Below are 23,209 nucleotides of genomic sequence, written 5' to 3'. Positions count from 1 at the left end.
CTCCTTCCAACACTAGTTGACAGCCTACTGCATGAGTAAGGATAAAAACACAATGATAAGATCCCACGGAAGGAGAACATAAGCAGCATGGTAAAGCAGGAATGAGGACGAGCAGTCAGGATTCACCGTCTATCACCTTAGTCATTAACACGGAGAAAACCCGTGGGCAAATCCCAAATAAACTCAGGGGCCCTTGGTTTATTTGTGCAATGAAAGGGCTGAATCAGAGAAACCTGGGGGTCTCTTTATAGTTCCACATTTCATGTAGCTTTGCAGGGACTGCAACTCTTCTGTGTCCATCTGAACCTCCCTTCAAAGCTTCGTACAGGTTTATGCTAAAACAGCACACTCACTTATCAACACGTCTAATAATGAAACAGAGAGAGGCTACCAGAATCACCCACGGATTTGGTCTCAAGGCCTTTAAGGGAGCACCTCGAAACTGTAACAAAATTAACCTAGTGGCTTCATCTTCACTAAGAATGTATTCTAAACCATGAACGTATCTGCCCACTGACAGCAACCAGAGGCAGCAACATGACCCAAGTCAGCGACAAGAGCCACTCCAAATGTCTCAACTGTGTCTTCCTGGGGCTGTGTATCTGCCACCTGCCTTCCTCCCCACCGCCCCCGGCCCTGGGGAAAGCCCCTGCATTAGGAGGATGCACGTGATTTTCTCCTTTACCTTCCAGTAACCCCAGGATCAGAGACAGAGGTAACCAAAAACTGAAAGCGTCTGCCTGCCAACTTGAATCCTTAACTAGATGATGAGGTATCATGGAAATCACCGAAGTGGTAAGACGTGTGACGCATCCACAGGCCAGAAGCCAAGGACACATCATGTGCCATCTTCACATTTCTCATGACCCAAGTTCCCCAGGTACCAGTGTGCTCTTCATGGAGCAGAATAAACGGTTACATCAACTGCAAAAATTCCAGCAGGTACATATCTGTGGCACAGAAGAAATCATACAAGGCTTGCAGAAAACCAGACTGGGCTAAAAATTATGTCTTGCCTCCATTTGGTTCTTTCTCTTCTTGGGTTGTTGAGAGGAGAGCTTAAAATGAGCCAACATTTAGGCTGTTACTGGTCTCAAACTTCACACGGGCCAATTCACAGCAGTAGGGTCAGGCTTTCCTCTTTTAGTCACTGTTCACATTTCAAACAACAACCAGAGCTGACACCATGGCGTTTACTGTGCGGCAGACAGGGCCCTACACTTTACGTCTAGTAACTCACGTAACCCTCCCGAGGACCCTTCTGAGGTGGACTACGATCCTAGAAGAGGAGACTCAGGCTTAGAAGAATTAAGTAACTTGCTCAACGTCACACAACTCATTAGAGGCAGTGCCAGGGTCTGAACTCAGGCAATGAGGCTCTGGACTTCACAGTCAGAACCACTATGCAGAACTGCCCACAAATGTAAGGCCAAGTTTTCCCCCACTGGCTGAGCCCTCAGTGACTGCCTGGGCTCACAACTACACCACCACCCAGCGGTCACTCTCAACAAATGACCTCCCCCATCCTTCAGAGAGAGTACACAGGCTCCCCGCGGGTGACTGATCTGTGCCAGGGGTTGTCTTTTTAAAACCCCGCCTAGGTCCTCCCTGTTTTCTCAGGCCAAACCCCCTCTCTGGCTGCCTGGGAGACCTCGCTCTCAGAATCCCTTCCATCATTCATCTTCCATCTTCTTCTCTCCCCCTCAACCCGTAAGCATGTTCAAACTTACAGCTGCCGAAAACCCCCTAACCTTCTCTGATCTTGTTCCACTTCGAATTCTGTAATCTCAGCCGCTGTCTGACTCCCTGACCACAGACGAATGGCTTCCTTTCTCTAACAGGCTTCCATTTCTGCGTCTACATAAGGAAGGCACTGGACCAGACGGTCTCTGAGTTCTTTCCAACATCTGTGGTTCTTAATAGAGATTTCTTGGAACAAGTTTAGTTTCTTCCCTGTCCCCTGAAGCCCCAAAGTTAATGTCCTTCTAAGCCTGTCAGCTGTTTCCCCAGCCAGCATGCGCTCCTCTTTCTGTCCATTCATTTCCCAAATCTTGGTTTTCCTTTAAGACCGAGCTTCCACCTCACCTGCTCCAGGGTCTCCCGGTCTTTAACTCTCATGAAACTTTCGTTATTAATTACCATCGAGCAGTCTCCATCAACGGCGCCTTCCTGTCACCTTACTCTTCTGTGTCCCTCACCTAGACTAAGTGCTCAGCGAGCAGGGACCAGGCCACGTTCCTCTGTAACCTTTAGAGGACCTCACGCTAAGGGTCTGCCACCCTCTTACACACAAATTTACACAACGTAACTCTTCATTCACGAGCATCATTCCAAGTCAGCAAGAGGAAAGCTTAGCTAACTCCTTGATTTTCTCCTCTCGGAATCAGAAACGGTTATAGCCACATTTCCCTTTGATCCAAACCTAAGTGATCACAAGCAATGCAACTTTCTGGGTGTCTGGCCGGTCTGGGTTCTGCCTCCACTAACACACATTCTCCATGCTTAGTAAGTTCCCTGACTTTAACACACAGCATTATGTTACTTCCTCACACTTGGAACCAAATTTCCAGGAAACATCTGGAATAATATCAGAGAGCTGGTATTTGATCAAAACGACATCCTCTGCTTTATTCACTTGGAAGTGACTAATTTCAACCCTTAGGTTTGAGCGCAGATGGATGTGCATGTTTCAGGGGCTTGCCAGCAAGCACCCACGGGGCTGACGAGCCCCCAGGGAAGACCCTGAACGGCGCTCACCTCCTCGGCCCTGAGAGAACTGCCGGGGCACCGCCCGTACCGTGAATGCTGTTCTCTGCTGGGCGGCGGTCCTGGCTCACCACTGCCTACTCAGAGTGAATCCCAAGGCTCCTCAAGCAGAATTTTAAACTCAGTTTGTTTTAAATGAATGCTGCACAGCACTGGTTCTCACCCCCGGCCACAGGTGAGACCCTCCTGGAGCACTCTCACAAACACCAGTGCCCGGCTTCCTTCCTTCCCTTCTCACAGCCCTTCAAAGGTTTCTACCCAATTGGTTTAGAGTGATTTTTCTTAAAAGCACCTCAGCTATACTGAATGAATGAAGGCATTATTGCTAAGTGTTTTAGGTATTATAACGCACTGGGGCTGTGTTTTTCAAAAGGAGTCTTTTGTTCGTGGAAAACTGGTGAAACTCAAATACAGTCTCCGTTTAGTAAACAGTATTGTACCAATGTTAATTTCCCGGTTTTGTCATTGTGCTAAAGTTTTCTAAGATGCTCACTGTAGAGGAAGCTGTGGGAGTGGTTTATAGGAACTCTCTGAATTATTTTTGTGACTTTTCTCTAAGTCTGAAAGTAACTCAAATTAAAAAGATTTTTTTAAGTCCTTCATTTTAAAAACGCATACTTAAATATTTATAAATGAAATGATATGCCTGAGATTAGACCTGAAAAACAGACCAGTTGGGAGGTGGCAGGGAGTTGAGTGGGGGTGTGGCTGAAACAAGAGTGTTCACAAGTTGATGTCTACTAGCCAGGCAATGAGCACTGGAAGGTTCACAGTGTGTGTGTAAAATTTTCCATCATATATATTGGAGGAAAAAATTCCCAGGTGATTCTAATGCATTCAGGGCCAAGAAACACTGCTCGGGAGTCTGGAAGACGTGGGATAATGAGGAGCTCTGTCTAGTACTATCAGCTACAAGACACTCTACCCGGCCCTTGACAATGAGCTAGTCACTGCAGCTTTCTGCACCACACTTTATCCTAAACTAGTAGAAGACTTTACAAAAAGAAGACAAGAAGCATTAAAAAGTTGACTTACTCTAAAATCTTCTGAGAGTTACTGTCACAGTTAATTTCTAGCACAGTCCAAATGGTAAGGTCTTACGTCTACAAAAGCATTCCCCTCAGAGTGCTCTAAAAGACACTGCCTCTATAGCATGTTAATAGAAGTTACCTTCTACTCTACTTCTTAATAGAAGTTAAGGGTTTTAAGTTTGAAAAGTGCTGATTTTCTTTACTGCAAGATACCTACGAACTTTTAATAAGGTAATAGGCACTGGGACTTTCCAAGGGTGGTGATGAAACATGCAAAAAGTCTAACCTTCTTTACATGGAGCTAGTTTTATAGAAGTTACTTTGGAAAACTACTCTGGACCAGTGGTGCCCAAATCCCAGGTAATGGAGAATGGCAACAGTATCATTTGATAAGTTTATTAAAATAATGATTCAGAGACCACATCCTAGATCTACGAGGGGAGAGAAGAATTCAGTATTAAAACAAACAAAAAAATCCCAATGATTCTAATGCATTGTCATGTCTGGGACTTAGAGCTCTGTAGATCATAATGTTACAAATATCATATCTGAAAGGCTACATCAATGCCAACTGACATAAAAGGTCATATTAAATAGTCTTCCATATAAATGTATTTAATCCATGAGAGAAGCACATAAATACATTTTATGAAAGGTTAAGTATGAAAATACTGGAGGTGTTGGCAAACAAATATATCAATGTAATTAATGACTACACTGAAATCCCAAGGATGTAGTATGTCTATTACTAACTGATCATTAATTAGCAGTGATTTTCCACCCTTTACTTGTATGTTTCCTCAGGTCCATCTTTTGCCTGAGTCAATGACCAGGACTATTTTGTTAAACTCCAGGGAGTGCCATTCACATAAGTGGTTTCGCCAGGATACAGCCCTGACTTCCTTTTTTTTCATTCAACATGACTTCAGGGAATCAGGAATATAAAACTCTTCTTGGTTGAAAACTTTGGAAAATGTATTTACCTATACCTTGGTGATCCCAGAGCTGTGCCATGCAGTGGACCAGTCAATGACATATTTAAATGCTTCAGAAAAGTGCCTACTTAACTGTAATTCATAATTATTCAACATTTGTACCATGCTCTCTCATTTACCAAGTACTGTCACATGAATTATCTTGCTTCTTTCCTCACAAAAACCATGTGGGTTAAGTAGGCATAATCATTTCCAACCAACCAATAAGAATCACCGAGCTTTTCCTGCTAACGCAGTGAAAAAAATACAAATTGAGGGAGATGTCAGGGGTCCTGCTCTTAAGGAACCGATACCCAACTGGAAAACAAAATATAAATCACACACAGGAAGGAGCTGAAGTCAATTTGAAGACATAATGTTAGCAAAAGCAAATCAGTACGGCAGGACTTCACACATACTAATAACAGTTAACACTTACTGAGCAATTTAATAATCTTCACTCAACCCTTGGGGTAGGTTATCATGGTGGGACCCATTTTTCAGATGAGAAAACTGAGACCAAGAGAAGTAACTTAAACCAGCAAATAAGAGGTAAACCAGGATTCAGACTCCAGATTAGTCTACTCCGTGGACCCACAGTTTTCCAACATCACATTTTACTGCTGAGAAAGACAATCTCCCCAGTATGTCAAGACATTTAGATAGAAAATGACTATTTCCCAGAAAGTCTGGATCACTGGCTCTACCGCCCAGGAGAAAAGGACTCAGGAGTCACAGGGAATCACCATAAGTAGGCAACGGTATTTTCTCACAATACTTTACCTCTTTGATTCGTTTAACCAAAGCGTTCTGATCAAAAGCAACGGCCTCTGCACACTGATGGAGGTGGTCCTGATAGCGGAGGCAGAGCTGCAACACCTGCTGAGAATCCAGTTTCTCCAATTTGGTGTTTGTTGGGGAAGTCTGGCCACTCAGCAACCCTTCGAAGCAAAAAAAAAAAAAAAAAGAAGAAGAAAATCAAATGAAGTGAAATGGAAACTACCAATAAACTTGGGAATAAAGTAGCTTAATAACAAGTTCAATGAAGACAGAGGAAGAGGTTTAAATTTAATCTCACATTTTCTGTCATATGCTAATGACAATCACACCAACTATCCTTTATGGAGTATCTATTATGTGCCAAGCACTTGCAAAATGCTGCTGGTGCATTATTTTTCACACTCATAACTGCCCAGGAAAGTAAGTTATTATTAGCCCATTTTACAGATGAGGAACCCAAGACACTGAGAGGTTAAGTAACTTTCCTAAAGTCACACAGTAAGTGGTTTCTCCAAGACAGAGCTCCTGACCTTCTGGCACTACTTCATGGTATCAGCAATATAAATCCCTCCCTGATGGAAAACCCTGGAAGGTGTACTTACTTAAATCCTTTTAATAATCAAAATGGCTGTCTGAGAAACTGAAAAAAGAAAGAAAATATACAAGGAAAATGTTGGGAGGAGATGCAAAAGTGAAAAAATTTTGTAAGTGAACAGAGCATGAGCTAACCTGCCATAAGCCTCATTCTTTACATTTCCCTCCAACATGAGTTTTGTTGGGTAACTATTACGTTCCGTTAAACATGAGTAGGATATATTTTCAAAGCCTTTCATTCAGGATTACCTTACCTTTAAGGTGTGTAGAGCAGGATAATTATTAGCATTTACAAAAGAAGACATAACAACGAAAGAGGCCAAATGACTTGCTCAGGGTCACTGGCTAAGGCCCAACTAGAACTTGAGCCTCCCGATTTCTGGTCGCATGCTTCTTATCAACCCAAAGGTTCGCACACTCTTTGGTGCTAGGACCCCTTTACCCTCTCAAAATTTACTAAGGACCCCAAAGAGCATCTGTGTATGTAGTTTAAATTCGTATTCACCTACTAAAAATTACAACTGGGAAAATTCTCAAGTATTTATTAAATCATTTAAAAATAAAAATAAGCTCATTACATGTTAACATAGATAACGTATTTTAAGGAAAATAACTATCTTCCAAAACAAAAACGTGAGAAAGTGGTAGTGGTTTACAGTTCTTGTAAGTCTTTTAAGTGTCTGGTTTCACAGAAAATAGCTGGATTCTCACACCTGCTTCTGCATTTACTCTGTTGCTATTTCACATCAGGTAGCCGCTGAAAAACTCCCCTGTATGCTTGTAACAGAACATAATTAGCAAATGTCCAAGTATCACTGTGAAAACAGTTTTGACTTCAGAGCATCCCTAGGAGGGTCCTGGGGATCTAGGGGACCCCCTCCCACAGCTGGCACGCTCACACCAGGCCACGGCACAGCACGGGGATCGAAGTAAAGACGACAGTGGCTCACACATCAGGCCGGACTCACCCACATCAAGGCTCGGCTTGGGAACTCTTTCCCACTCCAGCCCCGCAACCACCAATGTCAAACCCTCACTGGTTCTGAGATCGTAGGCCCTAAATCAGGCTCTTTCCCCACTAAACAGGCTGTAGGCTGGGCTCCGCAGTGGGGCCATTCCAGAGAATCCTCTCACATCTTCATCTGGCCTGACAAAGCAGAGTGCGACCTGCACCCCCACACTCCACCGCCAGCACCAGGGCCTTCGTGGCACCACTGGCCACCCTAACACAGGAGAGCACCAGGAGCTCCCCCTGAACCTGCCTCCCGAAGCAGCTTTTGATGAGGCTGGTATTTGCAGAAATAAGGATTTATTTTTTTAATCTGAAATTTTTACTGAGATCCTATGTATAAGATCTCGTGTACCCCTTCACCCAGTTTCCGCCACAGGCAACATCTTGCAAAACTGTAATGCAACATCACAATCAGGATACTGACACTGATGCAATCCACTGATCCAATTCCAGCGTCCCACTCTACTTATATTTGAATGTGTGTGCATGTGTGTTTAGTTCCAGACAACTTTCTCACATGTGTTGGTCTACGTACCAACTACCACAGTCTGAAATGGAGCTGGTCCATCACCATTTTTTGTGCTCCTTTTCATAACCACATCCACCTCTCTCCCCATCCTCACCCCTGGCAACCATTAATCTGCTCACTATTTTAAAAATTTTGTCATTTCAAAAATGTTTAAAAACGTAGAAACAGACTCACAGACATAGCAAACAAACTTACAGGGGGACGAGGGGAAGGGATAAATTGAAAGCTTGGGATTCGCAGATACTAACTTCTATATATAAAAAAACAACAAGGCCCTACTGTTTAGCACAGGGAACTATATTCAATACCTTGTAATGGCCTATAATGAAAAAGAATATAAAAAGAAATATACATGTCTAACTGAATCAGTATGTTGTACACCAGAAATTGATACAACACTGTAGACTGACTATACTTCAATAAAAAAAAAGTTTAAAAACGCAATAATACAACTATTGGGATTGGCTTTTTTCACCCAGCGTAATACCTCAGACATTCATCTAAGATGTTGCTTGTACCAACAGTTCGTTCCTTTTTATTTCCGAGTAGTATTCCACGGTAGGTATGTACCAGAGTTTGGTTAACCATTCACCCACTGCAAGACATTTGGGTTGTTTACAGTTTGGGGTTATTACAAAGCTGCTATGAACAGTTGTTAGACAGGTTTTTGTGTAAACTTAAGCTTCCCTCTCTCTGGGATAAATGCCCACGAATGCAAATGCTGGGTTGCATGACAACTGCGTGTTTAGTTTTATGAGAAACTGCCAAACTGTTGTCTAGAGTGCCTGCAACCAAGAAAATGGGAGACTTTTCAGACCACTAAAATCTCCTAACAAAATGATCAAGGGCTATCCTATTACTGAAAAGAATTCAGTTCTAGGAATGCAGACTTGGGAAGAAAGGAACCTAAAATTTTTTGCTGTCAATCCAGGAGTGAAGTAGAAAAAGATTGAGGAGGCACCATGGGAAGAGGAATGAGTGATTCTGTACCATCAAAAGTGGGGATTTATAGATGTACACTACTATATACAAAACACATAACAACATCCTACTGTACAGCACAGGGAACTAACTATTTTCAGTATCTTGTAATAGCCTATGATGGAAAAGAATATGAAAAGTAGTATGTATATATGTGTAACTGAATCACTATGCTGAACACCAGAAATTACCACAACACTGTAAACCAAGTATACTTCAATTAAAAAAAAACTTAAAAATAAAGAGAAGGAAAAAAAAGTGGGCCAAGATAGTGCAAAGGCCATAAAGTAAACACTGATACCTCCAACAAGACAAAAATTAAGGCTCCTTATGACGAAAAAACAGTGTAAGTTAAAAAAAAAAAAAGCAGAAAATATTTGCAAATCATATTACAAAGGGTAAGCTTCCTATTAGAAAAAGAGCTCCCAGAAATTGGCACTTCACTCCTAATACTCTATTCTTCCACCTATTTATGGTTAGTTTTTCATGTCAAATAAAGTTTATAAATTATGTCTTCTTTACTGTGCTGAAGATCAGGGCCATTCTCCTCAGCCTTCTAATTCTTCTTTAGCTTAAAACAGTGATGCACACAAAATAGATGTTTTTGAGTTAAAAACCTGATCTAATCTACAGAAACAATAAAAGGATCATTGCTTCCAGGGGTTTGGGGAGAGCGAGGGAGGGAGGAATGAATAGATGGAGCACAAGGGATTTTTAGGGCAATGAAATTATTCTGTGTGACACTACAGTGGTGGCTACATGGCAATACACATTTGTCAAAACCCATAGAATGTACAACACCAAGAATGAACCTTAATGTAAACTATGGACTTTGGTTGACAATAATGCGTCCATGTTGGTTCATCGACTGTACCAAATATGCCACACTGATGAGGGATGCTGAGGGTAGGGGAGCATAAATGTGTGGGTGGGGAGGGCCATGTGCGAACTCTGTATTTTCTGTTCAATTCTGCTGTGAACCTGAAACTACTCTTAAAAAAAAAAAAGTCTATTAATAAAATTTAAAAAAAATCTGATCTAATAGACTCCATATTTGCAAATGGTAAATACAGGAGACATTTCCTAAGACCTGCTGAAACCACTCTGTTTATACAGGAATGGAGAGTGGGCTCCAGGGGAAGGGTGAGGACCAAGACTGAATCCTACACAGACCCAGCAAACTGCCATCTGTACCTACCTCTTTGTGTAAAGTGTTGAGTGGAAAAATCATCAGGGTTAGAAATTTGGAAACTATTTTGCTGAGCAATCTTTTTCTGTCTTAAATGTCAGGTAGGAAAAAAAGTTTTTCTAAAGCATACAACAGAGTCATATGGGTATTAACCTATGCTATTACCAAACTGAATTTGTTAACTTTTAGAGGCTTAGCTGCTTCCAGGACTAGAAATGAGTATTATGAATAGTGGGGCTCATATTAGGGAAATAGGGTAACAAGCTCCATTTCCTGCTACAGAATCCAGAAAGCAGAATGTGTGTAACTTTAACAAAAGTTATTGTGAAGATACAATTAAGCAACAGATTATAAAAAAAAAAAAAAAAAGAAAGAAATTCCCCCCAAAACTAATAGGGGATTTTGGACTCTGTTGGTCACAGTATATTTCAAAGTCCAAAGTACATACGCCATGTGTATTGCTTACCTAACGTAAACTCTCGTTCTCAAAGGCACTCCCTCCTCTGCCTTTACAGAGAGGGAAAAGTCTAAAAACACTTGTCCAGCTTGGACAGGACCTGACGATGTGTGTTAGTGATCAACTCCTTTGGGGTATTTAGAAAAGGGTGTCCTCCATGACTGGTCCCCTTAGGAACTTTTATATCCATCTGGTCACTTCAGAGGCACATCAATCTCACCCAGGAGAAGCCGCCGCCTAGAATGGCTACCATGATTGTTCTGGTTAAACTATGTGGCAGGAGAGACTGCAAGTGCAGACAAGCCAAGTATGACATGCCAAGCCATCATGATGTTTGGTGTGGAGAGAAACAATCCTCCCAGGATCTCCCTCCTAACAGCTTTCAGTAACTACCCCAAGGGCCAAGGAAGACGAAAGACTGGATGTCTGTGTCCCCCCCAAAATTCATATGCTGAGACCTAATCCCTAATGTGATGCTATGAGGCAGGGCCTTTGGGAGGCAATTACTCATGAGGGTGGAGCCCTAATGAATTGGATTAGCGCCCTTACAAAAGAGACACCAGAGGGCCTGACGGCCCACCCACCATGTGAGGACGCAGCCGTCTATGAATCAGGAAGTGGTCCCTCACTAGGCACTGAATCTGCTAGCACCCTGATCCTGGACTTCCCAACTTCCAGAACTGTGAGAAATAAATTTCTGCTGCTTACAAGGCACCCAGTCTATGGTATTTCGTTACAGCAGCCCAAATGGACTAAGGAAACATGGGGAGAGCTGATCTGAGTTCCATTATTTATTAGCTGCGTAGATTTGGACAGTTCACCTTATACCTCTGAGCCTCAGTTTTCCCAAGTAAAATTTGGGGTGATAACCGCCTCCCTTTAGGGTTTGCCTAGCCTACAGTAGGATCTTGATTGGTATCTGTTCCCTTTACCCTTGCCTTTCTTAAGACTCAGGAGGTGTAGGGGCACTCAGGCTTCTAGGGAATTGGCTGTAGGTTACAGAAAGCCCTTCGTCCCTCAGGTTCAGGCACCCATTTGTGTCCATGGCCAAGGGCCCTGGCTTATGAGACCAAAGAAACAAGAACAGACGATGTCAACAACCAAAAGCAGACACAGGTTTTCCAAAGGTGATCAGTATCCACAAATGAGACACCTCAGTATCTTCAAGAAATCCTGCCCACTGTTATAAACTTAACTTAGCTTTTCATAATCTCCTTCACTTCTTCCTCCCAAAGAATAAAGCAAAAGGCTCAACTCATTATCCTCCTTTAACAACATATAGGTTCAAAGAGTTGCTCTGTTGTTGAACTTAAAGGCCAGAGAAGGGAGGCAGCGTGAGATAATTTAAAAAGTATAAGCTTTTGAGTCAGGTGGACCTGGAAATTTAAATCCAAGGATTGCCATTTACTACCTATGTGATGTAAGGGAAGACACTTAACTTGAACTCAAACCCTATAAATTAAATACTATCTATAAATTAAATACTGTCTACATTAAAGGAGTACTGTGAGAATTCTATCTAGTTATGCCTAGCACAGTATCTGGCAGAGAAAAGGTATTCAATTCATGTTAATTTCCTCAGTGTCCCCCAAATCTCCAACAACCAGCTGTTGCCATAGTCAAGTAAGCAGGGTGTCAAAATCTGGCTGTATGACTGACCAATCCTACCATATATGAGTATTTGCTAGCACCTCCTTCTATGTAACAGCACTATAGAAAATAATTTAAAAATGAAACCACTCCTCAAGCAAATTGCCAGAAGAAGCAGAGTTAAATACAAAAAAGCAGATGTAGAGACTAAAATTAAAAAGAACAACCAAAAAAAAAAACCCCCAAACCCAATTCAAAAATGGGCAAAGGACTCAAAGAGGCATTTCTCCAAAGATATACAAATGTCAATAAGCACATTAAAGATGCTCAACATCACTAATCATTAGGGAAATGCAGAACAAAAGCACAATGAGATACCACTTAACCATTAGAATGGCTACAATCCAAATAACAGAAAATAATAAGTGTTGGTGAGGATGTGGTGAGACTGGAACCCTTGTGCATTACTGGTGAGAATGTAAAATGGTGCACCCACTGTGGAAGACAGCATGGCAGTTCCTTAAAAAAATTAAACATAGAGGGGACTCTGGGAAGACGGCCGAAAGGGAAGCACCAGGAATCTGTCTTCCCACCTAGACATTTGCTCAGGTAGAATCTATCTGATGCAACTATTTTGGAACTCTGGAGTCACTTCCAGGGAAAGGCTTGGATGGTAAACTGTGGCTTATTTCAGTCACTTTTCAGCTTTTAGCAGAGCAGCCTCTATGCATCCCTGAACCCCTGTGGCAGGCAGCTGTGTATTCCTGGAGCAACATACACACAGCTTGCAGGAGCCAGGGCGGGCAAAAGGACCCTGCCCTCCAAATATCAGCAGCCTGTATTCTGATCACTGGCTGGTGCTTCTAATCACAAAGGTGCAGAGAAGGAGGCAGTGGCCACTGCTGTTGCACATCTTCCACTGTTATGGGCCCCTCTCCCTCCAGCTGAAGTGACTTGCAGGGAATTGAAAGGGCTGGCACCTTTCTTCTTCCCTTTCATTTTTCTCTTTTTCCCCTTTTGGAGCTCGACGTCAAACATTCAAAAGCAACTACATATACAGGGAAAATCAGAAAGCCATTGTGCATGTCCAGGAAAGGGTCAGGCTCAGAAAAGATCTAAGAAGACCCTAAACTTCAAGCTGATCCTCAGCAGTGAGACAGCCTACAACAATTAAAAAAACAAGCAAACAAAAATAAAAACAAAAAACAAAAGCAAAAGCCAGCAAACCCTAGGAAAGGAGAAGAATCTGATTTCTGGAGTTATTTTATTATTAGATTCAAAGTCCAGTATTCAACAACAAAAAAAATCGTAAAGCCCACAAGAAACAGAAAAGAACTCAAAGGTACAAACAATCCAACAGAAACTGTCCCTGAAAAAGATCTGATTACAGATCTACTACACAATTATTTTTAAACAACCGTCTTAAAGATGCTCAAACAACTAAAGGAAGGCATGGAGAAAGTCAAGAAAAATAATGTATGAACAAAATGGAGATACTTCAAGAGATAGAAAACCTAAAAAGAAACAAACAAAAAAAATCTGGAACTGAATACTACCATAACTAAAATGAAAATTTCACTAGAGTGATTCAAAGGCAGATTTGAGCAGGCAGAAGAATCAGTGAATTTGAAGTAGGACAATGTAAATTACCATGTCCGAGGAAAAGACTGAAGAAAAGTAAACAGAGCCTAAGGGACCTGTGGGACACCACCAAGCAGACCGACAAACACATTGCAGCAGTCCCAAAAGGAGAAAAGAGAAAGAAGCAAAGAAAATACTTGAAGAAATACTGGCTGAAACCTCCCCAAATTTTATGAAAGACATGAATGTATAAATTCAAGACGTTCAACAAACTCCAAGTAGGATGAACTTTAAGAGATCCACACGAGGACACATTACAGACGGTCCACAGCTTATGATGGTTCAACTTAATGATTTTTCAACTTTATAGTGGTGCAGAGCAATACATGCTCAGTAGAAACTGCTCCTTGAATTTCGATCTTTTCTCAGGCTAGCAATATGTAGTATGATATTCTTTCATGACACTGGGCACCAGCAGTGAGCCATAGCTCCAAGTCAGCCATGTGATCACAATGGTATACTTAAAACCTTTCTGCATGCAGACAACCATTCTTTTTTCACTTTCAGACAGTATTCAGTAAATTACATGAAATAGTCAACACTTTATTATAAAATAGGCTTTACGTTAGATGATTTTGCCCAACTGTAGGCTAATGCAAGTGTTCGGAGCGTGTTTAAGGCTGGCTAAGCTAGGCTATGATATTTGGTAGGGGTTAGGTGTATTGAATGCATTTTCAGCTTACAACATCTTCTTCAACCTATGCTGGGTTTACTGAAACATAATCCTATCAAAAGCTGAGGAAGATCTGTATAATCAATCCAACTGTCAAAAATCAGAGAGAAAAACAATTTTGAAAGCAGCAAGGGAAAAGCAACTTATTCCATATAAGGGATCCTCAGTAAGATTATCAGATTTCTGAACAGAAACTTTGGAGGCTAGAAGGCAGTGGGCTGATATATTCAAAGTGCTTTTATATTCAAACCTGTCAATCAAAAATCTTATATGCAGCAAAATTGTCTTTCAAAAGTGAGGGAGAAATTAAGACATGCCCAGATAAACAAAAGCTGAGGGAGTTCATTACCACTAGACCTGCCCTGAAAGAAATGCTAAACAGAGTCCTACAGTCCTGAAAGGAAAGGATACCTGACAGTAATTTGGAGCTGTATGAATAAAGATCTCAGTAAAGGTAAATACACAGGCAATTACAAATGCTAGCATTATTATAACAATGGCGTGTAACTCCACTTTTTGCTTTCTACATGATTTAAAAGACTAGCATATTTTTAAAAAATTGTTAGTTTATGTTTTTGGACAATGTATAAAAAGGTAATTTTGTGACATCTACAACTGACAGGAGTGAAGATGGAGTTATAAAGGAGCAGAATTTTTATGGTACTGAAGCTAATCTGATATAAATTTTATTTAGAGTGTTATACATTTTAGTATGTAAAATATAACCCCCATAATATTAGCAAATAAAATAAAGAATATACAAAAGAAAATGAGAAAGGAATTTAAACATTTCACTAAAAAAATCAACTAAACACAAAAGCAGCTGGAAAATAAGGGCCAAAAAAGCTATAAAGTATAAAAGAAAACAAGGAGCAAAGTGACAGAAGTAAGTCCCTCCTCATCAGTAATTACTTTGAATGTAAATGGAATAAACTCTCAAATCAAGAGACAAGAGTGGCATCATGGATTTAAAAAAAAAAAGTGTGATCCAACTATATTCTATCTACAAAAGACTCACTTCACACCCAAAAACACAAACAGGTTGAAAGAGAAAGGATGGTAAAAGATATTTCACACATATAGTAGACAAAAAAGAGAAGGGATAGTCATACTAATTCAGACAAAATATACTTCAAATCAAAAAAGTTTACAAGAAACAAAGAAGGACATTATATATTAATAAACGTTTCAAATCAGCAAAAGACATAACACTTATAAACATTAACGCACCTAGATACAGACCATCAAACTATATTATGCAAAAACTGACCAAACTGACATGAGAGGTAGTTCTACAACAATAGTTTGTGATGTCAATATCCCATTCTCAATAATGGCTAGAACAATCAGCAAAAGGTAAGTAAGAAAACAGAGGATTTGAACAACACAGTAAACCGATTATATGTAACAGAAATATACAGAACACTCTACCCAACAATAGAACACACAGCTTTTCAAGTCCACATGGGACATTTCCCAGGATAGATCGTATGTCAGGCTACAAGTTAAATCTCAACAGATTTTAAAAGATAGATACACAGTATCTTCTCTTACCACAACAGGTTGAAGTTAGAAATAAAGAAAGGAAAATTGAAAAATTCACAAACTTGTAGAAATTAAACCACCAATGGGATCAAAGAAGAAATCACAAGGGAAATTAAAAAACTGAGACAAAGAAACCAAAAACATAACATAAAACTTAAGGGATGCAGCAAAGCACACTAAAGGGGAAATTTATAATAAATGAATCTAGTAAGGTAGCAGGATACAAAGTCAACACACAAAAAGTCAGTTGCATTTCTGTACGCTAACAATGAACAATCAAAAAGGAAATTAAGAAAACAATTACATTTACAGTAATATCAAAAAAATTAAATACTTAGGAATTAACCAAGGAGATGAAAGACTTGTACAATCAACAGTCCAAAACACTGCTGAAAGAAGTTGAAGAAGACACAAATAAATGGAAAGACAACTCATGTTTCATAAACTGGAAGACGTAATATTATTAAGATGTCAATATCACCCAAAGTGATCCACAGTTTCAACGTAATGCCTATCAAAGTTCCAACATTTTTTGCAGAAATAGAAAAACACATCCTAAAGTTCATATGGAATCTCAAAGAATTCTCAATAGTCAAAACAATCCTGAAAAAGAAGAGAAAAGCTGGAAGACTCACACTTTGTGATTTCAAACTTACTACAGACCTGTAATAATCAAAACAATGTGCTACTGGCATAAACACAGACTTAAAGATCAATGGAATAGAACAAAGAGCAGAAATAAACCTTCATACATATGGTCAAACTATTTTCTACAAGGGTGTCAAGACCACTCAATGGGGGAAAGAACAGTCTTTTCAGCAAATGGTGCTGAGAAAACTGGAGATCCACATGCAAAAGATGAAGCTGAACTTTTATCTACCACCACCTACAACAATTAACTCAAAATGAATCAGAGACCTAAAACTATAAAACTCTTCAAAGAAAACAAAGGGCAAAAGCATCAAGACATGGATTTGGCAATGATTTCTTGGATATGACACCAAAGATACAGTCAATAAGAGGAAAAAATAGACAAACTGGACTTTATGAAAATTTTTAAATTTTATGCATCAAAAAGCCCTATCAAAGAGTAAAAAGGCAGTCCAGAGAATGGGAGCCAATACACGCTAATCATGTAACTGATAAGGGATTAATATGCAGAGTACATTTTTTTAAAGCTCCTAAAATTCAACATAAAAACACAACTCAATGCAAAAACGGTCAAAAGACTTAGATGTTTCTCCAAAGAAGATATACAAATAGCTAATAAGCACATGAAAAGATGCTCAAAATCACTAATCATACGGGAAATGCAAATCAAAACTACAATACGAGACTACCTCACACTCATTAGGATGGCTACTATCAAAAAAACAGAAAATAACAAGAAGTGTTGGTGAGAATGTGGAGAAATCAGAACCCTTGTACACTGTTGACAGGAAAGTAAAATGGTACAGTCAGTGTAGTAAATAGTATGGAAGGTCCTCAAAAAATTAAACATAGAATTATCACATGATTACCAGCCATTCCACTTTCAGGTATATATGCCAAAGAACTGAAAGTAAGGTTTCAAAGAAGTATTTGCATCCTCACGTTCATAGCAGCATTATTCACATTAAGACGTGGAAGCAACCCAAAAACATCCATCAAGTGATCAATGGATAAGCAGAATGTGGTATATACATACAATGTTAGATTATTCAGTCTACAATGGAAGGAAATCCTGACACATGCTACAACATAAGATAAATCTTGAGAACATTATGCTAAGTGAAATAAACCAGACACAAAAGAGCAAATAATATTGTATGATTCCACTTACGTAAGGTACAAAGAATAGTCAAATTCCTAGAGAAAGAAAGTAGAAAGAAAGGTTGCCAGGAGCTGAGGAGAGGAGAAAATAGTAAGTATGGGAACGTTCTGGAGACGGATGGTGGGATGTTCATGATAATATGAATGTACGTAATGCCACTAAATTACACGCTCAAAAGGGTTAAGATGGTAACTTTTGTTATGTACATTTTACACAACCAGAAAAGTCAAATAGATTGAAATATTTCACAATACCCCTCTAATCAAGTGGCCAAAAATTCTGTGGCCAATAGGGAAGAAAATGAAAATTAGAAAAGGAGAAACCAAGGGGGAAAGTCAGTCCCATTTCCTTCCCTGAAAACTGAGCAAATTGAACCATGTTTTCTTCCAAGTCTAAACTTTGAAAATTCCATGCTTCTATGAGGAGAGAGACAAAGTATCAGTCTAGACTGCTATAACATGTTTCTTTGATGACAAAATCAAGACTAATTTAGAATGATCTGCAGAAAGGAGCACATTGCAATTCAGAAGACCCTTACTCTGAGTATGAAAGGAGGTGGCAATAAAACAAAGTGTCACATACGAGAACCTAGTCGCCTATTATACCAGAAGCTGATGAGCCAAGAGCCTCTTTTTTCCCACCTGCCCTGCAGCTAGAACACAAGCACATGAGGAAGGTCCACCCATTCATGCACCCACCCCAGCCTCTAAACAGGGAGCAAATGCTGCAAAACAGGGGCCTTCCGCGAGGTACGTTCTCTGGTGACAGCAGGTTTTGGAAAAACAGTGTTTCTGAGGGAGCAGCAGCAGCAGAACCAGTGGCAAAGTCCAGTCCCCACAGCCAGCCGGCACTGTGTGTGGCACAAGGCGTGTCAAGCACTTGGTCACGAGAGCAGCGGTGACCTCAATGGGTCAGTTGTGTGGCATGACTGTGGCCACTGTGCTTGGGTAGGTTGTCCAAAATCTGATTCTAGAGCTCTTCTGGAGATCTTGTAAACTATCCACTGTCCTTTCAGTAAATTCCTTCTCTGCTAAAATCAGCCAGAAAACCTGATGGATACACATAACCTCAGTTTCTCTATCAGTAAAAGAGGGATAAAATTATGCAGCTTGACGGTAGCTGAGAGGATTAAACGAGATATATTAAAGCCCTTCGTAAACAATAAGCCACAAGTTACTATAATTTACCAAAATTTAACTGTATGTCAGGCACTGTATAAAGCCCTATATTTCAAGAAAAACAATAGTAACATTAATGATGGCTCTCTCTCTGTCAAGCACTGTGCTGAACATGTTATATACTTTATCTTATTTGTCAGGACACCCTTAGGAGGCAGATTTTATTGTCCCCTGACACTAAGTAAACTAATGGTAATAATAAGCTTGATAACAAATCAGAGTGATGGAAATAAGCACTGGAATTAACAAAGAAGAAATACTGAAAATTAATGATTTCAGGTAACAGAAATATGACTGTAATTTAAGGGAGATAATATAGTAGCCAAACCCTCAGAGCTGTGGAGTTGCCAATGCTTGAAATTCTAGTGTCCACAATCTGGCAACGTACTTGAGAAATTAATTTAAAATACCATTTCCTCCTAATTTATGCTTTGGACAGTTTTGCTTATTTGAGACTTGGTTATACTTTGGAACCAAAATGTTTTCAGCAGCAACATAGCTCATTTATAACTAAATCTCACTCTTTAGGAGCCGTATCTCTGGAACACATGTGGTTGAAGGTTCATTTTTACCATTCACCACAGCAACCTTTCTGTGTATTATTATTGACATTCCTGCTTTTTCTTCAATTACCTGGTAAGGTCCTTGAGGACGGAATCATGTATTTTTTTCTCTCTGAAACTCTGACCCTAGGCACGTAGGTGCCTTATAGACATACACAAAGCAGTTCTCCATACATGTGTGCTCAGGAATGCTCATATCTAGATGAGTTCTGCAAACACACCACTGGGGCCCCATTGGGCCCTGGCTACAGCTCCCTAACTTCTGAGGGCTTGAGTGCTCAGTCACTCCATTCCACTTCCTCCAAGCAAAGTTCTGATTTAAATTTTTTTCTCACCCGAGCAAGAGACGCACATTCTGTTCATATCTCTCCAAAGAAATGAACTCATTCCTGTCTCTAAAGTAAACTTACGTCACCCGTGTTTAAAGATACAGGCTCCTCTTGTGCAAGCAGTGAAAGAGGCCTCATCTATAAATCACTTGACTGCAGCCTTTTGAAAATTCGGCAAAGGCGGTTATGTGGAACTGCTGATAAAAGTGATGCCAAAGGTCAACAAAACGGAGGATTAAACTTTGTTCTCTTCCCCTAGCAACTACCTAAAAGCACACACACACACATCATATCCCGTCACCACTGTCAAAACTTGATTGATCTAGTGTAATTAAATCATATATTTAACAAGTCCCCACCTTGGTCCTCTGCCCCTTGGTCTCACGTTCACTGAGATAACATATCGGGATCCCGATGTGACCATAAACGCAAAGATTCCTATCACAGGGCTGAGAGATGGGGCTTTTGCACTCCAAGCCCGTCAAGCGTGTGCGTCACTGCCTTTTGCTGTAGGAGCTACCCAAGTTATAAAATCCCTACTTTTCCCACTCCCCCTAAAGCACACAGCTGTGGAAACATTCTTCTTTTTGGAACATATCAGTTGATAATATTCAGAAAAAAATTATGTAATTATTTGTTACTCTTTACTCACCCTGTGCTTCAGTTTCCCCAGAAACAGGAAGGAGCCCCACAGGGCACCAGGGAGAGACAGGCAACCATAGGAAGGAAAGCCTTGGTGTGTCCCAGCCAAGGAGAGGAGCTGGGATTATCAGAGAGGCAAGCAGAAGCAATGTACCTCCAATAATCACACGCGCGCTATGAATACGGTACACTAACTGAGTAGCCCAAAGACGTGGACATCTTATGAACAGAAACAAGCTGAGTTTATGATGAAATTAATACACATAATTTAAGGAGACAAACTTGCAAACTGGTTAAATATATAGGTTTGAGAACTGGACCTGGGTTTAAACCTGGCTCTATCTTTAAGCTGTGTGACAGGAAAAAGTCTTTACACCTCTCTGAGCTTCAGCATCCTCATATCTGCCACATGAGGCAAATGCCTACCTACCCTTAGGGAGTGTACGGGGTTTGAAGGAGATAATATATGCAACACCTCTGAGCAAGAAAAAAAGAAAGAAAGAAAAAAGAGAGGCAGAAAGAAAAATGATTATTATTAGTGGAAATATATACTCAAACCTCTGCTTACATGCAACTTCTAAGAAATAATAAAACGAGTAGTACCTATAGACACTTGGGAACTTTTCTGTCTACCAAGGACAACAATATGTGGAAAGTTTTTCTAGCCTATATATAATTTTCACTGTAAAGACAGGATAAAACTAAACTATACCTTGGAAGGAAACAAAGACTAAAAGTAGGTCAAACATGTCTGTTTTCATATTAATTATAGTAGAGTCTAGCAGACAAATACATAAAGGTGAACTATTTCCAGAATTATTTTTAGGGAGCCTTTCATTAAAAAACCAATGAAATGGTAAGTAAAAGTCAGTGAAAATCAAACTGGGGCTTAAGTGACAGAACCACATTGGACTGATCAGAGCTGTCCAATAAAGGAGCAGACTGACTTGTACGACAACCACCTCCTTGGGGTCACATAGGCAGCAAGTCACCGTAAGTCTGCTTCAATGAGCTCTTCTACAAAATACACTCAATTCAGGGACTCTACAAGAGGAAGGAGACTGGATGATAAAATTTTAAAAGTCCCTTCCAATTTTAAGATTCTACAATTCTTGAACACTACAATACAAAACTAACTCTCTGTATCCTTGGTACGATGGAGTTCACCTCTAATATCATCCCCTAATAAGAGAAGGGTGTTCAAATTCAATTAAAGGACAGATTTGCCACTCAGTTCAAATATGAGAGAAGCTAAGTTAATGCATCTCGTGGCCCCCTGAACCATGTTGCTTTCCTCTCTCGACTACTTTTTCCTTCTATCTGGATGCCTTGCTTATAATCGCCTCAATCTAACTCTGTAAATATTTACTGACCTCTTCTAGAAATCTATTCCAAAGAAACAAACTGAAACTCAGAAGATACATACATCAAGATTATTTACTGCAGTATCATTTTAGTATCAAAGATGTTTTCCAAGGGGAGAATGAATAAGTATAACACGTTTACACAAAGAAATGTTATGCAGCTGTTAAATGGTGTTTTCAAATAATATCAAGTGACATAGGAAAGGCCACAATACAATCTTAAGGGAAACTGTGATATAAAATGACAAATTTAGCAAGTTTATAATTGTAGAATAAACTGCCTATCATATATGTTTACACTAGAAGGAAATACATAGTAAAATTCTGGTTTCCAAACTATCCAAAAATGCATATATTCACTTTGTGATAAAAAAAAAAAAAAAAACTTTAAAAAATTTATCTGAGCAAAAAAAAAAAAAAAAAGAAGCTATGTTATAGTTATCTTGGATTTGTAACTCTGAAAGTGAAAACAATTCCTTTAAAAGGAGGAAGCCTGATATAAAAAAATAAGTTTGCATATGACCCTATGCTTGAGATGGTTGCTAAGCACAGCGCTGTCTTTGAATTAATCAGTAAACAAAGAACAGCTGGGACAATATCCAGTTTATTGCGGACATGGAACAACAGGAACTCTCAATACGTAGCTAGTAAGGATACACATCAGCACAATCACTTTGAAGAATAATTTGACTATATCTAGTAAAGCTGAACATAAGTGTGCCCTACTAGACAACAATTTATTCCTAGCTACACATCCTAGAGAAAACTCTCATACATGCCCACGAGGAGATATGTCCAAGGATGCCCACTGCAAAACTATTTAATAGTGAAACAATCTGAAACAACTCCAACATCAACAGGACAATGGATAAATAAACTGTGAAATATTCATATAATGGAATACTACACAGTAATAAAAAATGAGGCATATATCAACATGGATAAATCTCAAAATATAAGCCAAAAAAAAAAAAAAAAAGGAAGTTATAAAAGTATATGGGGGGAAAGGGCATGGGAAGGGATATATTTGGGAGTTTGAGATTTGCAAATGTTAACCATTATATATAAAAATAGATTAAAAAAACAAATTTCTTCTGTATAGCACAGGGAACTACATTCAATATGTTGTAATAATCATTAATGAAAAAGAATATGAAAACAAATGCATGTATATATATTCATGACTGGGACATTATGCTATACACCAGAAATTGACACTGTATACCTGACACATTGTATACTATACCTCAATAAAAATAAATAAATTAAAATAACTAGGAAAAAAGTATATGAAGGACAAACACAGTAGAATGCAATTCATATAAAGACAAAACACATAAAAGAATATTAGATGTTGTTTAGAGACACATAAACATGTAATAAAAAGTAAAGTAATGAAAAACTGCAAGGGCATGATGAACACCAGTCAGAGCAATGATTCCCAAAAGAGAGGAAGGGAGAAGTGATATTAGGGAAGGTAACAAAGGGTGGTGAGGGAGCTCTAACTTTATTTGAAATGTTTTTCTCTTGGGAGAGAAAAAAAAAAAAAAAGATCTGA

The 23,209-nt window shown here is 39.6% G+C and overlaps 1 protein-coding gene across 2 annotated transcripts in view; it reads right to left on the bottom strand.

Annotated features, from left to right (window-relative positions):
• BORCS5 (BLOC-1 related complex subunit 5) overlaps positions 1 to 23,209 on the bottom strand; it is a 68,660-nt gene that overhangs the window by 11,637 nt on the left and 33,814 nt on the right. For both annotated transcript variants that reach the window (XM_031444075.2, XM_031444074.2), the window contains exon 3: positions 5,555 to 5,712. In XM_031444075.2, coding sequence (XP_031299935.1) covers positions 5,555 to 5,712 — 158 coding nt within the window. The remainder of the gene's footprint in view (positions 1 to 5,554; positions 5,713 to 23,209) is intronic.

The sequence above is a fragment of the Camelus dromedarius genome, chromosome 25 (assembly GCF_036321535.1).
Source record: "Camelus dromedarius isolate mCamDro1 chromosome 25, mCamDro1.pat, whole genome shotgun sequence".
Lineage (NCBI taxonomy): Eukaryota > Metazoa > Chordata > Mammalia > Artiodactyla > Camelidae > Camelus > Camelus dromedarius.
Note: the sequence above shows the minus strand (reverse complement) of the source record. Positions and strands in the feature narration are given on the sequence as shown.